The sequence below is a fragment of the Hakea prostrata genome, chromosome 10 (genome assembly GCF_041222555.1).
Source record: "Hakea prostrata isolate BN-2017 chromosome 10, UWA_Hpros_2, whole genome shotgun sequence".
NCBI classification, from domain to species: Eukaryota; Viridiplantae; Streptophyta; class Magnoliopsida; order Proteales; family Proteaceae; genus Hakea; species Hakea prostrata.
The window spans coordinates 10357335-10380799 of NC_142609.1; the positions used below are offsets into that span (position 1 = coordinate 10357335).

A 23465-nucleotide genomic window follows, 5' to 3' on the forward strand; every position below is an offset into this window, starting at 1 on the left:
TGTTCCGATGCAAGCACCAATATTATCAACAAGATCATCACAAATGTATAAGAAAATGACATGAGAAAATTATTTCATTGAAGTTTCATTTTCCTTGTGGCCATTCCAAACTAACTAGGCTTAATAAATTTTAGGTAGTTAAGGTCAAACTTTTTACTAGGCAAAAAGTAAAAACACTTAAATGGATAGTAAATAAAAAATTTCAAAATTAAACCCATCAAGATATAAAGTAAATTTTCTTGAGTAAATTACAAATTCATGCTTTAGTGGGGCCTTAAACTCTGAGACCCTAAGTAGCATGATTTAGTGCTCTAATTACAGATTGCACACTCTCAAATTTACAAGTTGCACACTTCTAACATTCTATTCAAGATTCTGTTAAATAATGATGAAATGACCATATTACCCTCATTATAGTATAATAGCTATATAACCCTCAATTCAATTTTGAATGTTCAATTACAAAAATACCCTCCTAATGGTAAATTACATAAATACCCCATATACCTCATTTAAATTTACAATTTCAATTATTTAAATACCCTTTTGAGGGTAAATTACCTAAATGCCCATACACCATCCGAATGAAAGCAATCTTTCAGAAAACAAAAGGTTAGTCAATTGATCAATGTTCTTGAGAAGATTGAATCTAAAACAATAATCAACAGGAGGGAGAAGAAAAGAAGAAGAAAAATGAACTTGGTCACGATACTTGTCATCGACAATGACAACATCGACTTGTGCTTGGTCTGAGCACCATTCTTGATTAAAGTTCTGATTGCCTCATCAACCTTCTTCCTCATTTGTTATTCTTTTGTTTCTTTTTATCTCACTCTCGGGTTTACAAAATTTGAGAAATTTAAATGAAGAACTCCTCCCTTATGGCCTTACTCTCTATGTTGTGCTACTACTCTCCAGTCTATGGTTCTCTCCTCCCTTGGAGAACTAAGAAAAATGGTGGTTTATTTCATGGGGGTGTTACGAAATACAAACCTTACAATTTTAGGGCAAATGCTTTTTGTTATGAATATTTGGCTTGAACCTCTGGGCCCAGGTGAACCAATACATTGGTTTGGTCCTAGTTCATTAAATTCTTAAGGTACTTCTCAGCGAGGCACTTTTTTACAGAAAACCCACTAAGAAGAGCGCTTCTTGGTGGCAGCCAACTGTCAAGAGAGACTTCTCGGATAGCCACTCAGTGAGTGTCAAACAAACCACATCTTAGATAAAGTAACATTGCTAGAGGATTATGTGTGTATCTCTTAGACGTCAATCAGCACATTAATTTCCGCATTGAATGCACTGAGATTCATTAAATGTTCATTGACAGCCATGAAGCTTCTGATTCACCTATAGCTTACTCGAGTATTGAACCCTACCATTTTGTTTGCTGAAGATTGGACTTATCGTCACATCTATGTTAGTATTAACCTGATCACTTTATTTGGTGGGATTATGCACAGCTGTATTGAAGCTTCTGGGGGAAGATTGGAGTTTGGCTTGCTAGTCAAGCTACTCTTCCCAAGCCATCACCACCCTCCTTCCCGGAATCCAAGGGCTACGATATATCTTTGCCACCTCAAAGGTATGAAGCGGATGTTGGATTTGTGGGCTTAACTAACACTAGTCCTTTATTTGGGCCCATATTCATTTAGAGGTATTACTGACCTTTACTATTGTGGGAGTGGTTAAATGTTAGGCTTTTATATTATAATTAGCTTATTCGGTTTTCGTAGCCGTTACATGTGTAATATTTGGGTTTGAGGTTATTTCCACACACACTCAAATAAAGGATTCCAAATAGTGAAAGGCTTCAGAAGATTCAAGGAGAGTAAAGAAGGCGGATCTACAACAAGAACACTAGAGGTAACACTGATTATATTCATAACACATGCTTTAATTATTGTAGGAATATTATAGATCCTGGTGGATCCAACAATTTCTCTTTGCTTCGGAAGATTCAAGGAGAGTAAAGAAGGCAAATCTACAACAAGAACACTAGAGGTATTTATTTCTACGTCCAGTGATTATATTCATAACACATGTTTTAATTATTATAGGAATATTATAGATCCTGGTGGATCCAACAGGGGATATATAGACACTAACACTTGACACAGGAGGGTAGCTCTGGTTCATTATTCTCTGGCAACTACCCAAGAAGACATTCTCTCAGGGTTTTTTGGTAGCATTTACTCCTCCCTACGAGGATTTATGTTCAATAGGATCTGACTTAATCATTGGAGGTGGCTTCATGTCCCCAAAGGCAGCCCACACTCACTTTCCTTGTTTTTCTACGAACCAAGAACCAGGTTTGATATGAGAACGAACCAATGGCTTAACGTCAAATTGTGGAGCAACAATTGGCATCGTTTGTGGAAAATGCTAACAATAAGCCCTCAATATCTTCCCCCTCTAATTCTGATTTGAGCACTTCATAAAATAAAAATAAGAAGAAGAAGAAGAAGAAGAAGAAGAGAGTGGTAGGAGACAACTCAAGTGATCATGATTCCAAATTCTAGGAGAACCCCCGTGTCAAGAAAAAGGGGGCTAACTACAAAGAGGGAACCTCCAAGGACACACAAGCACTTTTAGTGCGTGAACGTCTACCAACTACTACTGAGTTGCATGCAAAACTCCTTACACAAGGAGCTCCTACTTCTACTCCAGATCCTATGCAATTGATGGATTTGCAGCAAAAGATGTTGGAGGTGATGGGTTCCTTCAAGTTAATGGTGAACTAATGGAGCCAAATCATGCCACCCTCTGCCCCTGCTGCAGTCTTACTTGAAACAGTGGTTCCTTCCCCGGTCAGTCACCACCATAGGGTCTAGGGAAATGAAGCAGGTACACTTCTTGTTCGACATGCAAGGCATAAGGGAAAGGGCAAGGCCAAAGTTATAGATGAAGGCAGACATCGATATGTCTTTGACAGATTGGGAACTCATGCAGATAGACACTTCTTCCTTGGAGCAAGGGCAAAGTCACCTTAGGTATCAAAGCCTCCACGAATATTGAAGGAGCGCATGGCTGAATCTAAGGGTCCTGTATCTGACGACAAAGGCTCACAAACTCCTATATATATTCATGATGAAAGTCTGTATCGTCAAGTCCAGGACATGAACGAGCGTCTATATCAACTGGACAAGAAGGTCCTTGATGAAGTTCAGCTTGTGCTGAGTCAGGATCCTTTCGTACCTGAGATCATGGCAGCACCTTTACCAGTAGGCTTCCATACCCCCACTTTTATAGTTTATAATGAGACTATAGATCTCATGGCGCATATAAGTCACTTCACATCTATCATGACCATGTGCAGATTAGGGGACCTCATTAAATGTAGATGTTTCCCAGCTTCATTAACTGAACTAGCCACAACATGGTTTTCCTGCCTACCTAGGCATTTGACTCACAACTTTACAGAACTTGGATATGCCTTTGTGGCCAAATTCATAAGTGGAATCAAGAAGGATAAAACAAAGCACAACTTGCTAGCCCTTAAGTAAGGACGTTCAGAGGCTATCCGAGATTTCATCACTTACTTCAACAACATTTCTATCTTAATCAAAGACTTGGATGATAAGATGGCCTTCACAGCTTTCAGAAGAGTTGCAACTAATGAAAAGTTGGTTACCTCTATTGTTGAGAAAAAACTCAAGACATTGGCTGAATTGTTAGACTTGGGATATGAGATGGCCACGGTAGAAGAGGTCTTGGAAGCAAACCATAGCCATTGCAGGGATCAAGATAGGCCTGTCATCCAAAAGACGCCTGAATCGAGTTCTAAGCCAGGTTTCTAGAAGAAGGATCCAAAGCCTAAGCAGGACTGGCGTGGCAAGCGAGTGATGGAGGAAGATGAAGAGGCATTTACTTCTCTAAATAAGTCACGATCTGCAATCTTGATGCAGATCCGAGACTCTGAAGACTCGGGGTTGTTAAAAACTCCTGGTAGAATGCACACCCCCAAAATTGACATGTCAAAGTATTGCCAATACCACAAAAATAGAGGGCATCACACTAATGATTGCCACACGTTGAAGGTGGAAATTGAGAAGCTGATTGCTAGATGACACTTAAATCAGCATGTAAAGCTACTCATCGTGGGGAAATCTCCCCTCCCTCGAGAAGGCGTAGTAGGACTCCTCCCCAAGATAGAACCGAGTCAAGGAGAAAATCTCTGATGGCACCTAAGGACGAGGACCTTCCCAGAAGCAATACTATATTCGAAAGGCCGACTCTCGATTCATTAAGACAGATCAAGCAAGGTACACGTGTCACAGGAGCTGTTGATCCCTCAGTAGTGACATATTTTGTTCAAAGCGAGCCAATCACCTTTATCGAAAAAAAGTTTGTTGACGTTCACACCCCACATGAGGATGCCATTATGATCAAGGTTAGGTTGGTAAATCATATGATCTATAGAGTCTTGGTCGATACTAAATCATTAGCAGTCATTTTGTCTCTGGATGCTTTCCGACTACTTAAAATCAATCATGAAGCACTCCAACCAACTGCAACCTTGCTCTATGGTTTTGTTGGAAGTTCGATAACTGTAGAAGGAAATGCATAGTTAGATTGGATGAGCCCAAGTTTAGTGTTAGATATTTTGAGACTTTGTTCTTTGTTTCATAGGATTTCTTTTAGTTATATTCTTAGGGTTGGCAATGAATTTGCTGACTTTCTTGCCAGGGGTGCTCGTCATTTCTCATTAGCGAGCTCTTGGTGGGGTACACCACCACCTTTTTTTTTTTTTTTTTTTTTTCCGAGGATATGAAGGAATTGTACACAACAAAGAGAGGTGGAACTTGCCACCACATCCTATTCAAACTAAACACCCTAGCCGGGATAACTAGTCAACACACAAGTTTAAAGATCTGTCAACATAAGGAAAATACACAACCAAAATAACTAGATAGATGTTTAGGCTTGTTTTCCATAGATCTGCTGCTTGTAACTTCCTTGCATCTTTGTTAATTCGATTGCGAATGGATCCATCCATTGCTGTTGACACTTGGAGTCATATATTTTTCCAGCACCAAGAGTAATAGGGTTGGCAAGAATTATCCTCTATGGAAGCATGACGTCTCAACTTCAATTCCTCATATATACCCTTGGGACCACTCATACTAGTGGATTTTGCAATGTTGAACAAGATTTAAGCCAGATTGACAGGACTTGTTTATTATTACAATGAAGTTGATATGTATCTTGGATTGCAACTTTTATCTGGACTGGGATCTAGAAGCAGCAAAAAAATCTCAGCGAAAAGAATGAGAGTGGTCTGAGGATAAGGAGGTTTAGAGAAACAAGGCATGCCTATGCACGCTGTGATGGGACATAAAGCAAGGTGATGCACTTGTAAGTTCTTTCCTCAGAGCTTCTTATGCAACTGGAAATGGATCTTTGAAGTTGTGTAGCAAATGTTCATCTGTTTTACCAGGTTTACAAAATTGTGTGGAACTAGACCAAGAGCGATGGACCTTGGAGGATTGGAGCAAGATCAGGTTCTTGACTGATAATTTAATAGGGCCTCAGGCCCTCACTCGATTATGGGATTTTTGACAAATCATGGGCTAGCTAGATCTTCAATTGTGATATATTTGATTCCACGAACCTGACCTTGGAGATGAACTTAGATTTTGCTGGTTCTATTATAGAGCGTGAGGAGTAAGGTTCTTTCATATGGTTCAATTCATTGTATGGATTTTTTTGGTATCTGGGGTTCATCCGGGCCAGCTTGTGCATGCCTTGATTACATCCTTAGGGGGGGAGCTTTGTCATCCGCAAGGGTCGAACACATGACATTTCCACTAAGAAGTATGGATATTACCACTCTACCAACCCTGAATTGACCACAAGTAAGGATTTTTATTTGCTACAGGGGCCATTGCAGCAGCAAGCTGTTAGATATTTGCCATGTTATTTAATTTAGATTAAAAAAAATGGAGGGTTTAAGCATAAATATGAGATTCTCATTTTACTAAACTTACTTATTTTTATCTTATAAAATTTACCCAAAAAAAAAAACATTGTCAATGATGGAACCTTAGCTCATTTGAATATCCTTAAGAGTGACTTTGTTCTTCAATCCATTGACTCTCAAATCTCACATCATTCCTCTTCTTCTTGGGCCATCACTACCAGAGTGAAGGGACTTTATTTGGTTAGAACCTTATGTTTGATTCCAAGTTCTTTGAATAAAATGACAATTTCCAAGGTTTCTGATTCTCAAATGTAAAACTTTGCTACGTTTGACATGAATTTGCGTTTTCATGTTGATTTTTGTGTTTGTGTTTGTAATTTGTGAATACCTTCGTAGAAACCACAAACAACAATGATGTGAGATTTGAGTTGAATGAGTTGAAAGACAAAGTCATTCCTAAGAAAGAAGTATTAGAACGAGATGAGTTTACCTCAATTTACCTGGTACTTCCTGTAAAACTTAAAAAGATAAAAATAAGTTTAGTAAAATAAGAATCTTATATTCATATCTAAACCCCTACTTTTGAATCTAAGTCACTGATCTAAACTAGATAATGTGATAATCATCTAATGACTTGCTACTGGCAACACAACAAATAAGAATCCACAAGTCATATTCTGTCACCCAATTATGAGAAGTTCTTCAGACCAAAATAAAAATCATGAGAATTTTTTTTAATGAATTTATAGGAAGATTGTGTCAAGTTGCTTAAAAAAATCGACATTTTTAAGTGAAGAGGTCATAAGTTTGACTGATGGTATAACACCCAATTCCTATTATATAAAAATTACAAATTTCAAAAAAAATAAAAATTATGAGAGGATTCCATGAACTTTTAAATTGCAAAAAGAATGGTTTTGGGTTCATCACTTAGCTCTACCCAGAAAAGAAAAAGAAAAAAAAAGTCTATCACTTAGCATTAATTATAATATAATATCACACCAAACCAAGTTGGATTTGATTACAATATAATATCACACCAAGTTTATCACTGGAGCAAAATTGCTCGCTTTATTCCAATATTCCAAATTTCTCAATCTTCCCGTGAAGCATAACCTCTTCCTCTCTTTTATTTTTGGGTAAATCTTCCCCCCACTTCTTCTTTATTATCTCTTTAATGGTTTTCCTACATGACTCAGTAGTTTACCATTTTCAGGGTTCACGGATTTCACGACCTATAAACTTATCTGGAAATAGCTACTTCAAAACTCAACTTCTGTATTTTGATGAAATGTACTCTTTCCTTTCTTTAGTCTTCTTGAATCAAATTTGATGGGATATTTTTCCTGCAGAACTGCATCCTCTATCTCAATCTCCAACTCTCAGATCACCAGCAAGAAAGAGAAGGAGAAGGAGAAGGAGAAGGAGAAGAAGAAGAAAGACGGGGAACAGCCAGTCGAAATCCAACAGTTCGGGTACAGTGATCTTGAAGCCGCCACAAATGGTTTCTCAGACCAGAAATTACTGGGCAGAGGCAGCCATGGTTGTGTCTACAAGGGTGTCCTCAGCAACGGCCGCCTCGTCGCGGTCAAGAAACCTTCCAGGGGTAGCGGCGCCGCTCATCGCACCGCATCTCCTGCCGATACCAACAACGAAGTTGATAACGAGATTGACATTCTCTCCAAAATCCAGAGTCCTCGGTTTGTGAATTTGGTGGGTTTCGCAAATGACTCCAGAGATCGTCTTCTGGTATTCGAATTCATGAGTAATGGAACCCTTTACGAAGTTCTTCACAATAACCCTCGACCACCCAACTGGGGTCGAAGAACCAGACTTGCCCTTCAAACTGCTAAAGCCATTCAAACCCTTCATTCCTCCATTCCACCTGTAATCCACAGAGACGTCAAGTCTGCAAATGTCTTGATCGATCGAGATTCCAATGCCAGATTGGGTGATTTTGGGCTCGCTCTACGGTGCCATGTCGACAATTTCCGGCTCCGATCCACACCGCCGGCGGGGACAATTGGGTACCTCGATCCTGGTTATCTTACGCCGGACAATCTGAGCACCAAGACTGATGTGTTCAGTTTTGGGATTCTTCTGTTAGAGATCATCAGTGGGAGGAAAGCAATCGATGTTGGGCATTCACCACCATCAATTGTCAATTGGGCTATTCCACTTATCAGGAAAGGTAAGCTTTTGAGTCTTTATGATCCTAGAATTCCACCACCTAAGGACCCAATGGTGAGAAAGCAATTAGCAGTAATTGCAGCCAAGTGTGTTAGATCTTCTGGGGAAAGAAGGCCAACGATGAATGAGATTGTGGATAGCCTTAGAGGTCTTAGTAAGATGTTACCTATTCGCTCCTGGAATGGCTTCTCTGTAAGTAATCCATGTTTGATGATCGACACAGATGGGCGCCCTGTAGAATCTGACAATACCCATTTGAATTCAAGGCCAAGGCAGGCTGTGGGAGAGATTAATGGATTTTCCAGAAGTTCTAAGCCATTTAGGAACTCAAGTAGAGTTTATTCTGATATGGGTTTAGGATTTAGGAGCAATTTGATGGATCTCATGGCTGAAACAGATAGAAACTCCAGTGTCCAGGTTGAAGCAGATAGTGCAGAGATCTCGCCTTCTTCTGCAATTCAAGGTTTCTTTGGTCGGATGAGAGTTCGCTCTGTTAGATCTAATTCTGATACTAATGGGTTCTTCCAATTAAGTAGAAACAAATCCGTTGGAGGGAGCTTAAAACAGAGGGATTGATTTGGTCGAAGCAGCAGCAAAACCTGTTTAATTTCTCCTGAATCTGAAAGAATCTCTGAACTTTTGTTGGAATTTATTCATCTGTTTGAATTGTTTGCCAATGTTCAGATGTCACTGTGGGTTAAAATGAAGGCATAAATTTGAAACTAAACAGAACATTTCTCCTTTATGATCAAAGTGTTTATGGAAAAATTATATCATTAATCCAAAGCATGCTTTAACTAATCTAAGATACATTTTCTAATCTTTATAGCTTTTTATCTTTCTTTTTTCTTATCTTATTTTTGGACGTTTATATATAATAGTCCCCAACAGATTAGTATTATTTGTGTCTTGCCACAAGACACCTCTCATTCTATATAGGAGGTTGGAAGTTGTTTTTTATTTATTTATTTATTTATTTATTTAGGTTTAGATTTGTTTTGCCACCATTTTAAATAGAGGTAATAAGACCAATGAAGTCTTATTCAAACATCTGTCCCCATGTATCTTCCCCTAGGCCAGAGCAAGGTGTGGATGATGAAGATTTAAATTTAAGATATTCTTGATCTTACTATTTTTATATAGAAAGTGACCATCACTAGGACTTGAGTCATCTCTCTCTTCTTTCTTTTTTTCTTTCTTCTTCTTCTATTTTTCTTTTTATTTTCTTCTTCTTTTTTGAGTTAAATCTTCATCAAACCAGCCACAAAGTAGGGGATCCATTGACTCAAATGATTTTGGGCTTTTTTTATTTTTTTTTTTTTTGGGTTGGGGGGGAAGAAGGTATGGAGGGCGGAGGTTCGGAGAAGGCTACCACCACTGTGCGCAGTCGAGTTCTTAACTATTCTACTAATACTCTGTTGACACACATTATTCACTTTATCCACGTGGTATTAGCCCTAAACATGGGCATCTGCCCTTGATTGATTTGAAATACCAGCTCCACCTTGTGTGTTTCTCTCGCAGTGTCTAACGTTGTCTTCTTCCTCTTCTCCGTTAATCTCCATTAACGTAGCATCTACGTTACCCATTAAACTCAATGCTTTGTACTTCCTATTGTTCATTCCACTTCTAAAAGGCTACAATCTTTTAGGGTGTTTTGATGGATCTTTCAAGTGACCATCATCTTCTTCAGAGGGCTTTGATGCTTCATTCTTTCTCAGATCTTTCTTCAACTACTCAGTCACCTGCTGCGTTGTGGGATAGGCAGGATCAGCTCAATTTAACCTGGTTGATTACTCTAATCTCAGAAAGGATCTTACCTCACATTTTTGTAGTGCCAAATCTTCTTTTGAGGCTTGGGAAAAATTAAATAAGGTGTTTGCCTCTGGTTCTATATTTGATTTATCTAATTTCAGAAAAAAAAATGCTTGTTATGCGATTATGAGAATAAGAACACTTGGAAAAAAATAAAAAAACACCATAAAGATATTATATACATATGTAAGTTCTTAGAATATATTATATCCCATCTGTTTTATTTTATACTCTATTTATTTCTTCAAGGAACAAGCTTCAGTTTAACACTTAAATACACAAAAAATTCTATTGGCCTTGAGTCTAAGCAGTTGAGTAACTAGATAAGAAAATGGTTTCGAAAAAAGATAATAATCAAACCCCTCCCCACCTTTTTTTATTTTATTTGATTGAAAGAATAAAGAATGGAAAAGTTAAAAAAGAAAAAGGAGCTAAGGATTCTTCCACAATTCAGTTTTATATACAATGAATGTTCAAAAGGCTTTTAATTTCACGTATTTGTTGGACATTAACCTTAGTAAATAGTTAGGAATCATTTGCAAATTGTAAATGCAAAATTTGCAAGCCTCTTTTTTGGACACAAACCCTAAAAGTCTATCATCCGCTTGAGTTTGTTGTAATAGATATGTTAAAGCATGTTTGCAGAGGGTGAACAATACCGATGACAATGGATTGCCTTGTCTTATACTCCGAGATGGAGACAAAGCTTCATGCAACGCCCCATTTATCAGAAGTTGATAAGAGATGGATCTTAGGCTTCCCATAATCATTGCAATAAACAAATCACAAAAGCTCATATTCTCTAGTAGATAATCAAGAAATACCCAATCAACTCTATCATAGGCCCTTCATCAAGTCCAATTTAATTGCCAAATGTTTCGACTATGATCTTCTTACAACTTTATGATGTAAGAAGAACATTTCTTTTGGCTTGATTACTACTCTTTGGTTTCTTGAAATTATACTTCTTTGTGGGTGCTGACCAGTGATACCATTTTTTATTTCTATTTCCTAGATGTGGAAGTCCCCCCCCCCCCCCAACCCTCTAAAAAAAAACACTTGTTTATATTCCTACCATCATCCTTTCTAGTTTATACCTACAAAATTTAGAGAGTCTGGATCAGCTCCCTTGGCATTTTTGAACCAGGGAATAAGAGCGAGACCCAAGGTGGAGCCCACTAAAATTCCATCGTTTATTTTTTTTTTTAATATTTACTAGTGGGTCCCACTACCATTGGGGGAGGGTGAGGAAGTGGCAGGGGAATACATTATACCCCCCCCCCAACGGAAAGGTTATTCAAACTCATTTTTGGAGTATAGATTCTTTATCGGGTTGAGTAGAGGTCTTTGTTTTCCTCACAATTTCTTCATTACACAATAAGAAATGAACTCACCTCTAAATGATGACAAAATTACTTAGAATTTCGACCCTAATGAAAACCTCGTAGGTCTACCACACCCACCACTATTTATGGTGAAAAATTGTGAGGAGAATGTTTATCTCTAACTGTTAGGTCGTTAGGGTAGAAGATCTGGACTCATTTTTAAAAGAATGTTCTCAGCTTAGGTAGTTTACTTCTGCTTTCCCTAACCCATGTCATTGTAAGACCGCATTTGTATTCTTTTTCCCTTCCACTAAATTTCAAATATTTTCTAATTGGTTCTTTCTGGAGTACTGCTTTTGATAAAATCTTTTTAGAATATTGGCCTCAAATTTTTGTATGGTGGTCTTTTAGGCCTTTTCAGGTTTCTGTCCCAATTTGAAGATGTAAAGCTTTTAACTGGTAAAAATTTAATTTCCACAGCTTTAAAAGCATGGAGAATACGACATCTTAATATAACTATACAATATATAAATGGGATTTGAAACCTAATTTACAATGAAATCAAAGGGAAAACTTCTCATTTGATAGTCTATGTATAACTATAGATAATTGCGTGTGAAGTGGAATGAGTAAATCATCAATAAGAGATTTATTTGACTAGCTAAATCAATGGTATTTTCTCAAAGATTGTGATTGTTGTAAGTGTCACTCAATCATTTTTAGATTTTCGTAAATTTCCTACACCAGCATTTTGGAATAGTTTTTCATAACAATGACTTGTGTTCTTGGGCATTTTATTTTCTTCTAATCCAATTGCAATATTATTTGCGTCATTATCTAATCATGATTCAATTCTAAATCACTATGATTTTGAGTTTAAAAATATGTCACCTTAAATTTTGTTTGAAACGTTAATTTGGGGACAATTTGATGATAAACATGACCAAAGATGAGTAAAAAATGATAAATTTTAGGAGTAAATTATTTAAGAAAATAATTAAAAGGATAATTTTAGTAGTTTTGATCAAATCTTTTGCATTTTTCTTTTTTCTTTGATGAGTGAAAAACAAGAGCATTACTTAAAAACACTGACTTGTGAGAGTTTGTAGCTCAAAACATATAGGACGATTGTCAGATGCTTCCTGTGCTAGATTATCATAATTCATAAATTTCCTAAAGCATGGGAGACTGAAACATAGAATAGTTAACATATTTTGTTGCATCAACAGCCACTACCAAAATATTAACAGCACTAATAAGCCAAGGTTTATCTGGCTTAGGCGAAGTGTTCAAAATATTTGGGTTGTTGCTCTAAATTTCCTCAATCTCTAGTTCCAAATGTCTTGCTTTGTCCAATCCTTTTTGTATTGCCACCAGATTTGCCTCAATTGCCTCTGCATTAACTAATCTTCCACACCTACAATATTTGACATGTCCAACTTTATATATACCCATGCTCCATCCTGCACTTTCCAGCGGTTTGTTATATATTCCTGCACAAAGCAACATTAGATGATTAGTGTACTTCATACAAAGAGTGGGTCTATGTTGTTTACAGTTTTCAATCAACTCTTTTCGAGGGCCTACAGGTTCATTTGTTAAGGGGGAGACTTTTAAATCCGAAATCCACTTTTATATTTGCCCTAAAACATTAGTGGGTTTTGGTTGAACTCTCTTGAAAAGTACAAGATTTCCCTCTTTCCATATAAGGTAACATGTTATTGTGAACACAGAAAGAAACCAAGTTTTAGTTTACTTATCCATTTGGTGATTAGAGAGAAACCCCTTGCAACGATATAAAATGAGTAGTGATGCCAATTCTCCGTTAACAACTCAAGTAGTCCTGATGCATAAATTCTCTTTGTCCAGCTGCATGAAATAAAGACATGTCATGTTGCTTCTCTTCCTTAGTTATACAATAGACAATCCCCCGACCGTCGATCAAATCTTTTGTTGGACAGGAATAATAGGCATTAAAATAGGGATTAACTAATGAAGATTCATATAACTAACTTTAATTAATGAAGGATTCATATGATTAACCAAAGTTAATCATATGAATCCACAATTCATTTGAAAAAAATTGAATATGGCAGACCCACCATATTGAATATTGTAATTAGAGTTTTTTACTTGTGCCCACTTAAGTGCGATTGAAATTCTTGACTGTCTATTTAAGTGAAAAAAATTACTAAGAATTCATTTTTTTAAAAACTAAAATTCCTCTTTACCCACAATCAGTTTTCAACCTCTTTTCTGTAAGTTTGCATCCGAAATGACGGATTTACTCTTACCCTTCACTGTCTCATTACAGTCTCCATCATCACCTAAGACACTCTCACCTCCAAAGCATACAAAATTAATCAAAAAATATGAAAATGAGCTTAAAAATTTATTTACTAGTTCTGGTAAAAAAACCGAAATAGCAGCAAAATCTATCTCCACTTACTAACTAACCAACCCAATCTAAATCTCCAATTGAATGGAACTCTAACCTCAATAAAACATTACAAGATAAATCAACTAAAGCATATCCCAATTCTGACCTGGTTTCTGTTGGAACTCTGGAAACAGTTTTGATCTGCATCACTGACCTTTATTTATTTCTTTCTTTTTTCTCTGCCACCATCTTTAATTTAAGCTAAAATAAAATTCCAGCATCTGAAGATCATAATGGTAGGACTGGAAGGTCCACTTTGACGAAGGAAAAGTAAATGACACACCCATGATCTACATGACAACTTCAAGGAAACCCCATTGCACTTTCTCACGAGGTCTTCAATCTCTGCTCTCAGTGGTGGATGACCACCACAAAAGAAACCAAAGTTTGAGACGGTGTTGCAATAGTACAAGACTTCCCCAAAATGATCTCTCAATAAAACAAAAATGAAACAAGAGGGAATAATCAAGGGAGAATGATATGTGAAACTCAAGACAAGCAATGTTTACAAATAATAAGCTGAAAATATGTACCAGATGCTGCACTTCTAAGTCACAAAAAATGCAAAGGAATCAAAATAGGTTCCATACAAAACTTTTCCATTCATATTTACCATACTTCTAGATTAATTCTCCTGTTGCAGTTACAAATGTCAAGGAATAAACAAAAAAAAGGAGTTTAAATATCTTGATGCATCCAAACCATCTAATTATAATGCTCAGCTGTTAGAACTAAGTCATACTTACAACATATTGAAAGGGGAAGAAGAAAAAGAAAATAATAAGAAAGATGCATATGGGTTCCAAGGCTTCAACAGAAATATTACTTGCGAATTGTAATGAACACCAGACCTGTCAAAACTTCAAGACAAGTCAAACAGATGACATAGTCAAAAGGAAAATCTGCCATTTCATCGCAAACCTGGATAAACAGAGCATAAAACAGGGATCACCAGAACACGACTTTCTAAACTTGCTGTTGGGAAGATAAACATCAAAACCAAGCCTCAATTCATTAACATGAAAATCTCCAAAAAAGCTGATGATGGAAAGTTCTTCTGATTTCCTATCTGGGATCTCCTTTCTGTAGGGCCTTCAAGACAAGCAGAGTTAGAAGCACTCTTAACATTCAACCCCCCATGGTAGTGGAGCCTTTGATCCAAGATATTCATTATTTAATGGATAACTTTACACATTGTATCCCTACCTTTATCCCTAGGAGTTCTAATGTAATTGCAGAACTCTTAGCCAGGAAGGCCCTTTCGGTTTCGGGCCCGAAAGATTGGCCGTCTTCCACTGAGTGGTTGGTGGAGCTATGTTCCCCAACCCCCCTTGCCCGCTTTGAATAAGATTGTTGTTTACCAAAAAAAAAAAAAAGGGACCCCATGTCGGCTATGTATCCAAGGGACTTTAAGTGTCTGTAAGCCTCAAAACCCTCCCAATGGCATCCATTCTTGCACTCTGCAACTTTCTCACATATATCTCTTCAAAAGAAAGGACCTCATCATATGCATATAAGAGCACCAATGCCCCAATTTGAACCAGATATCTGCAGTGAAGGATGACAGATACTATCAAATTACCTTTAAATGCATGCTAGCAAATCTAGTATGAGTTTATTAGGAAATCAAAGTTAAGTGCTGATGTTTAGAATACCTTTGAATGGAAAACCCAACACTCAACTACTGCTAATGTTAAGAATACCCTAGAACGAAAAACCTACACTTGACTGGTTTTCGTCCTCCTCTACTGTCTGCTACTACTCTTCTTCCACTCTTGCATCCTAAGTTTTTCTGTTCTTGCACAAATTTTTTTTCCCTTCCTCCTTTGCCATCTTCTTCCTTTAGAATTGGGGGGGGGGGGTAATATTGAAAATGGATAAATAAAAACTAACTGAGACTAACAGCGTTAGTAAAGGGGGCCTGATTAATAAGTTGGATAACTCAAGGGGTGGCATTAATATTAGGGGGAACTCAGAAGGTGTCGCTGAAAATTTCCCTAAAAATTTATCTAATCTGTGCAGCAGCGCTCAAATGGTAAAAATGTATATTCAAGTATTGCATTTAACCCTAGGCTGCTAAATGTCATACTTGGTATATTAAAGGGCTAATGACTCTTGAACAAAAACAGCACAAACCAAACTTGGCTTGCTTATGAATGGCTATATTACACACTAAAATGGCCAGGAAGCATCCACAGTATAACACGGATGTGCAGCTTGAGTCCTTGGTAGCTGACAAATCCTACACCCAATTATCCATAAAGAGAATGCAAACAAATGTATATGCAATGAAGTACTCATGCAAGTAAAATAGAAACATCAGATTTGAAGGCTCCTAAAAGGCTAAAATAACCAGATGGCAATGTTAAATAGAACACAATTTTTTTCCGCCCAACAAAAAAAGACATAAAAAACATAGGTACCAGGTCCAGGACACATACAGGATCTCAATGAAGCAGTAGGTATTGCTTCTACAAACTACTCCCATTGTTGTCCATATTCTACCCTTCATTTCCATAACCTCTCATTCCCATCTCTGCATCCCGGTGAGCCTTGGATTTATTCTTCCTAGAGAAAATCAAACATAAGACCACCAAGTTTAGAGAATTTCCTGGAAGGCAAAGCAGAGTTAAAACTTTCCATTCCCAAATCAATGGCTTCACCTAAATTGTAGCATGGGGAGCAAGCCAGACCCATAATGAATATCTTCATCATCTGTATCTTGCGAATAGACATGTGAATATGTTGTACCATCAGACGATGTTGCCCAATCTTCAACCTCCATTGCACCAATAACTTATCAATCACCAATCCGATGTAGTTTTATCATCTTCTTGAAGTCCCTACATTCAATTTCAAATTAGAAAATGAAGGAAAGGGCATAACATTCATGATCCTTGCAAAAGCTAGCACCTACAAGCTAAATATGATTCCCATGGGGAAAAAGAAAGAAAAAAGAGAGAACTAAGATTTTGGTTATCCAAAATCTTAAGTCAAAATACACCACCAGATTAGATAGCTATAAATACTTCGAACAAAGCTGGTCTATCTGACCAAACTCTATTCAAATACTACACATGACAAGAAAAACCATTTTCATACAGCAACATCAGCCAAAAGAATTGCTTGAAGGAAAACATTGCCCGCTATACCATCAGCATACAAATAACTTAAGCCATTCACCCAAAATCACAATGCAAAATGGACAAATGCTGAAAAAAAATTTAGGAAATCAGTCAACAAACACAAATACTTCTTACAATTGGACAAAACAAGTAGCTAAAGTAGTGTTTATATGGCTAAGATAACTAAAACTCTGAAGCACCAGATGTCTTTGGACCCAAACTTGCATAAACCATCCACATTTTATATTAAAAACTAATAACTAGAGATATGATGTGATTGAACTTGCCCCAGCCCACTGCTCTAATCTCCTTTTCCCATAGAAGATATGGTACTGTTCTTTTGGCATTTATGTTGTGATTTGTAAGACCAAATAAAGTGAACATCTTTATCATTCATGGATCTTGACACATTGGAATACAACTACTCCCCCCCCCCCCCCGGAAAAAAGAAAACCATTTAATTGGTAGTTAGTCCACTTAATATTGTTTGGATCACTTTGAAAATTGTTTAAAATGTAAAGGATGAATCATTTACTTGTTAACACAGAGACTAGAAAGACAGTGAGATTGCTGGAAAAGGAATTTGTTCACCGAGACAGCATAATAAAACTGCCTAGTTTCAACTCTGTTTTGATCCAATTTTCGGCAAACCTCGTTCGAGAACTCAAACCTGTTTCAGTCCTATCTCTATGTTCCATCTTTGTTTTCCCCATCAGTTCATTGTTACAAATTTAAAAAGTAAAAAAGAAGAAGAGAGATCCAATAAATTACACCTTATTTGGGTCTTTTAAATACCTTAAAAGAAAGTGTCCGTCACTATCGACAAGTTTCAACTCCGCCACCTCTCGTGTACAATTAGATGGATGTACAAAATTATACTTTTGACAAGGAGATCATTCACGCTATTTGAAACAAGATAAGTTTACATATCTATGATTATGCTTTATTTCTCTTATACGATTGCCCATGTGGTAATAATGTATTTCCAACATATCCTTGTCTCTAAACACAAATTCGAGAGAGAAAGAAGAAAAAAAAAATGCAGCAAAGTTGTGGTCCCTAGGACCTACATGACTCAGAAATCAGTGCAATGAACTGTCAAAAAATATGCAAGATAAAGAGATGCAACAATTGTAGCACACCAAAACACCACAGTTTTAGTAGTTATTATTATTTTTTTGGGTAGAAAATGTCTTAGTAGGTGAAGTCACATCAAATTTGGAAGGACTTCACTGTAAGTTCAAAGGGAGGTTGGTCCAATTCCACTCGTGGTTAGTAAAAGCATTGCATCTGTCAAAGGGTGTCAATTGTGTATTGCCGAGCGACCAAACCTATGCCACAAGTAAACAGATTACCAAAAGTAAAAGCAGATGATACAGAGCTGTAGATGGACAGAATTTAGATTAACAAAAAAATAGAAAATTCGATCGAACCTCAGTGTATCTGAATTTGATTCGATCCATGACACGATTCAGTTGTATGAACGAAAAGTGATCTCCAGAAAGAAAGGAAGACAAAAGCAGAATAAGGGTTTAATGTGACATTTAAGAAGGGAAATCCAGAAGATTAAACAGCAAGTATACATAATCGAACTAACCGGGTAGAGTAGAACTGTAAACCGTGCTCGCACAAACCGCTGCTGACGACACCGACCACCGGCCAAGATGGAACCCCATCGTCGCCGGCAAAACTTGTCGATTCAGTTTTATTAGGACTGCGTCAAGAATTTTTCCCCAAATCGATCGTTTTTGTTTTGTGTAGGAGAAGGATTCTGCGAGTGAATTAAACAAGTTGAGAGGGTTAAACCTAAATGACTCAGAAGTCAGGGCAATGAAGTGTCAAAAACTAAGCAACATAAAGAAATGGAACATAATCCTTAAGATAACACCACAGATTAACGAACTTAAAGCTAACTATTCGAGCAAGCAAAACATAATCGAGATTGACGATGGAAGGGAAATCCATAGGATTAAGCAACAGGTACACATAATCGAACTAACCGATTAGAGTAGCACTGTTAACCTTGCTCGCCCAAACCGCCGCTGATGACAACTGCCACCGGCCGCCGGCCACATGCCAAGATGGAACCCGTCGTCGCAGACAAGGATGGAACTGCCAAATTGTTTTTGCGTAATAAGAGGAACCGAAGAGGATTCTGCCTGCCAATCAATTTACATATTTACCCTCGTTTTGTATTTTAAATTGTAGGACTCTTTTGTACTTACCATTTCGGCTCTCTCTATCTCTTTCTTCAAACCATCAGATGGGAATCTTTATTACATATTTAGCGGGAGACGGGACTCGGCGGGAGGACTCTGCCAGGCAATTTACATATTTACCCTCGCTTTTAAATTTTAAATTGTCGGATCATCCAATGTTCCGTTGTCCTTACCATTTCGGGCTCTCTTTATACCATCAGATGAGAATCTTTACCCATTTTAACTGGGAGATCAAGGGTTGTCGTTTAATTTTAATTCCCTCCTCTTTTACTAGAACTCTAACAGTTGACTATAAAAGACCAAGAAGCAGTTGCCAAGAAAAGAAAAGAAAGAGAACTCAGTGATCATCGATTGATTCAGTTCTTCTTCGTTTCAGCTCCTCCTCGCCTTCTTGATTCAGTTCTCCGTGGCAGGTTAGCAGCAGGTAATGAATGGTTTCTTTTAATTTATTTTTCATTAGATCGTTATTTCTACTTTTCTTTTAAGGTTGAAATCGAAGTAGAAATTAATAGAATAGTTTTGTTCGATGAAAAACATTATCATTCGATTTCATGCTTGGGTATCACAAAGCTGATATGGATCTTAAACTATCACATCCTTGTGGTAGTTTAACATTTCTTAACACATAATGCAATTGGCAACATACATCCTGAGTGAAACAAACCCAGAGCAAGAATATTTAGACGAATATTGGTTTCTCAACTGCAAAGAAGCTGATATGCAATGGAAAGAAGCACGACAATGGTTGTTGCCGGCATCATCTTTGTTTAGATTCTTTCGGAGAAGTGATTATCTTTTGACCTGAGCGTGAGAGTGAGGATGAGGTGATATGAAAGCTTACCGCAAACGTTTGATCACTGTATTTGGAAGGGGAATTCTTTGAGGATTTGAAGGTTTAGGGTTTACGGTTTGGGTTTGGGTTTAGAGCAAACACTTGATCAGTATATATCACAAGAAAAAGCTACCTTCTCTCTCACTTCCCGCCGGAACTCTTCTCTAGATATATATTTTCATTATATTTTCTTTGATGTTCACTCCTCTTCCTATTCTGTTGGAAGTATTTGTATTAATCCATTATTTCTTTTTCTTTCCAGCAAATTAAACAAAACAAGAAGATTTCTGGTTTTAGATCCAGCTAACAGATCGAAGAGGTTAATAGTAAGATGATTTTTCCCACGAGAACCAGTGTGATCTCTCGTTCAGATTCCATTAATTTTGAGGAGCTCGACAAATGGTTATTGCAGCAACAAACTGATCACGTACAAGAAGAAGAGATGAACGACCCATTCAACTTTACAGATTGTGATTATGGTATTAGCCCTGACGAAGTAGATTCGTGGTTCAAGAGTCCAAGCGAAGATGATTCTAAAACAGGATTATCATTGGAAGCTAAGCCAGAAGAAGAATTAAACGGAGCAGACGTTATTTCATCGGACGTTATTTCTTCTCCGATGATGATGAGCAATAAACACAATACAACGCTCTCTCCTTCAGATAACCATTGCGGCAACGTGGAGTTAATTACAACTGAACCATCAGCATCCACAAGATCAGCAAACGTTATTTCTTCTCCGGTGATCAGCTGTCCTTCGGATGATTGTAATAATGGAAGAGTCGTCAGTAGTACTCTTACTGAACTTGATCAACACCCAATAATAGAAGCTCTGCCAGAAGAAGAACTTGAGATTATGAATTCTTTTCCTCCGACAACCAACAATGAAACACTCTCTCTTTCAGTTTATGATTATGGCATAAGCTTTGAAGAAATCGATTCGTGGGAGAATTATCCAAACGAAGAAAATGAATGCTACATCAGTACTAGCGCTGAAACCCTAATTTCCCTATCAAATATTACTGAACCATCAGCACCTGAACCATCAGTATCTACAGCGCTGCCAATCGAATTTCAAGGAGAGATGGGATGCCCATGTGGGTTCCGATTCAATCCAACTGACCAAGAACTGCTCCTGTGTTATCTGGCTGGTAGATTGAGTGGCAGAATGCTCCCATCTGATGCAGTTAGGGATTGTGACGTCTATGCCATGGAACCATGGTTACTGCCTGGTACTAAATTTTATTTTTTTCTTCTACCATCGGTAGCCACTGCTTATATTTTTATTTACGGGATTATTAACTTAATCATTTGGGTTTTCTCTGATTAGGTGCTGAAAACATTAAGAAATCTCTCTACTTCTTTGTGCATCCCAAAAAGCTATCGGAAAAGTGTAGCAGGCCAGATCGTGGAGCTGGAAACGGATTTTGGCGTATGAGCACCTCAAAAGTGAATATATGGGACAACAATAAGAGGATCATTGGTTACCAGCGACAACTTGTCTATAAGATGTTCACTGATTATAATAGAAATTATAAAACGGCGAAAAACACCAATTGGATCATGTACGAATACAAATTGAGAGAGGTAAATGAAGTATTAATCACTAGTTTTTTTTATAATTTTTATTTTATATTAATTAACTTTTTATATTCTTATCACTTGCTTTTATTGTCTATGCAACAGCACGAAGAACTTACTATTTGTAAGGTCAAAAACAACGGCAGATCAGTCGGCGTGTGATAACTTCTCTTTTATTTAGTTTGTGTATAGACTTTGTATTGATATTTTAGGGCATAATCTTTATGCCATATGTAATTTTTTTTCTTTTTTTTAATCAGTAATTGTAAAATTTATTTCATTATTAATAAAGTAGAGGCATTGTCCTCTTTAATTTCTAGTCCTCTTTCATATGATAACTTCTCAAATATTTTTTTCCTATTTTTTGGAAGCTTAATTTTAAGGATTTATTAGGTTCAATTCTTAGTTGGATTCTAATCATTACCCTTGGATAATTAACTGTCATGTGTCACAATTCTAAATAGGAATTACAGGAAATTGTAGGAGGTGAGAATTGTAGAGAATGTGAACCCAAATCATGCTCACCAAACCTAACTTCAGTTTTGAATACAAATCCAAACAAGAGAAACGGCAACAAAACTACCGGTTTCAAACTTATCCATAGAGAAAAGAAGTAAAAATCTTTTTATTTTTGGTTTTGAGATTTGAGTAAAGAACAATAGAAAGGGAAAATTAAGACTTACCCAGGAAGGTATTTTTTTAAAACGTTTTACTCAAATGGATTTTTTTTAAATAATTATCAAATCTGAAATTTCGTGATAATTTTTCCCGTGTAAATCACGATCTTCCTTCAGTTTCATTTGTTTAAAGACTTGATTATATAGATTTGGTAATTATTTAAAAAAAATCCAATTGAGTGAAATAAATTTAAAGGATGGATGATGATCATATCAGTGATCATAAGTTCCACTTTGCTTTTCCAATAAAAAAGAAAAGATAACAGCGTGATTTTGTTTCCTATGGGACTTGGAATTTATGGACATACAGATCCCAAATATGAACACAAAATGTCCGACGGATCAGATGAAACCAAGACAGGCTCTAATGTATATAAATACAAGAAAGATGAACACAGAAGTAAGACACTTCATTATATACAAACCAGCTGCAACTTTCCCGCTCTCTAGTCTTTTGAACTTAGGGTTCCTAGGAGCTCTGGTTCTCTTTCCTCCAACATTCAACTAACTTGATCGTTGATCAAGAAGATCGCTCCTTTTCTCGCAATCTTCTTCAAATTACTTATAGGCCAGCAAAGATCCAACTAGTTCGGACCATAACAATCTTGCTTGGTGTGATATGTTATCTCAGAAAATTTGACACCAACATATCCCAAAAGAAAAGAGCATTTTATCATACAAATTCAACATTCATGTTTCACTCTGCATTCTAGTTAATGATTTTCAATAATTTTTTAACTAGAATAAATTAAAACAAAAATGGATAATTTTCAATAAATTTGTTCTCGCAAATTCATGTTACAATTGAATGTAGAGAGGTCTACCCTTCATTAGAATCATTCGTAGTATAGTTTTAGATGGTTTATCTATGAAAGCTTCCATGAGCAAACCAAATAGTGTGGGTGAAATTCATACAGTGTGCCACTTATTGAAACCAAAACTATGCCATACTGTATCGAATATTTATATGACATTGTTTTATCATTTGATAAATGGGGCCGCAATAGTATGAACAACATGATATAGATGAACCATATAACACCCATACTGTATCATAGATATTTTAGGACATAATCTTTGTATTGATATTTTAGGGCATAATCTTTGTGCCATATGTAATTTTATTTTTTTTTTTTGGATTAGTAATTGTAAAATTTATTTCATTATTAATAAAGTAGAGGCATTGTCCTATTTTCTAGTCCTTTTCATATTTATGGGTGATGTAAAAGGTACTATCAAAAAAAAAAAAAAAAAAAAAAAAAAAAAAAAGAGAGCAAAAGGGAATGGGGACACATTTGTCTAATTTGTATTTATGTTCTTTTTATAACTAATTGTATT

General features: G+C 36.7%; 2 protein-coding genes across 2 annotated transcripts; one reads left to right on the forward strand and one right to left on the reverse strand.

The window, feature by feature from the left end:
* Positions 1–7021: 7021 nt before the first annotated feature.
* LOC149001853 (serine/threonine-protein kinase-like protein At3g51990) lies at positions 7022–9026 on the forward strand. The gene has a single exon (XM_089137419.1). It carries the CDS (start codon positions 7256–7258, stop codon positions 8687–8689), a length of 1434 nt encoding a protein of 477 aa, XP_088993545.1. The 5' UTR covers positions 7022–7255; the 3' UTR covers positions 8690–9026.
* Positions 9027–12421: 3395 nt separating this feature from the next.
* LOC149001854 (uncharacterized) lies at positions 12422–19255 on the reverse strand. Its single transcript, XM_089138594.1, has 8 exons — positions 19232–19255; positions 18819–18930; positions 18416–18589; positions 18252–18313; positions 16357–16536; positions 16135–16261; positions 13800–15241; positions 12422–13122 (listed from the first exon to the last, which is right to left on the reverse strand). The coding sequence occupies exons 1-5, from the start codon at positions 19253–19255 to the stop codon at positions 16498–16500; spliced, it is 411 nt and encodes a 136-aa protein (XP_088994720.1). The 3' UTR covers positions 12422–13122; positions 13800–15241; positions 16135–16261; positions 16357–16497.
* Between the last annotated feature and the right edge of the window lie 4210 nt (positions 19256–23465).

Bases quoted from the DNA above. Each gene is read 5' to 3' on its own strand.
- LOC149001854 (XM_089138594.1), bottom strand. From the start codon at position 19,255: ATGGGTAAAGATTCTCATCTGATG. The intron at 18,590-18,818 runs GTTAGTTCGATT...ATTCACTCGCAG, and splicing joins TAACAGTGCTACTCTAATCG to AATCCTTCTCCTACACAAAA. The intron at 18,314-18,415 runs GTTAGTTCGATT...TTCTTTCTGGAG, and splicing joins TTACAGTTCTACTCTACCCG to ATCACTTTTCGTTCATACAA.
- LOC149001853 (XM_089137419.1), top strand. From the start codon at position 7,256: ATGGGATATTTTTCCTGCAGAACTGCATCCTCTATCTCAATCTCCAAC.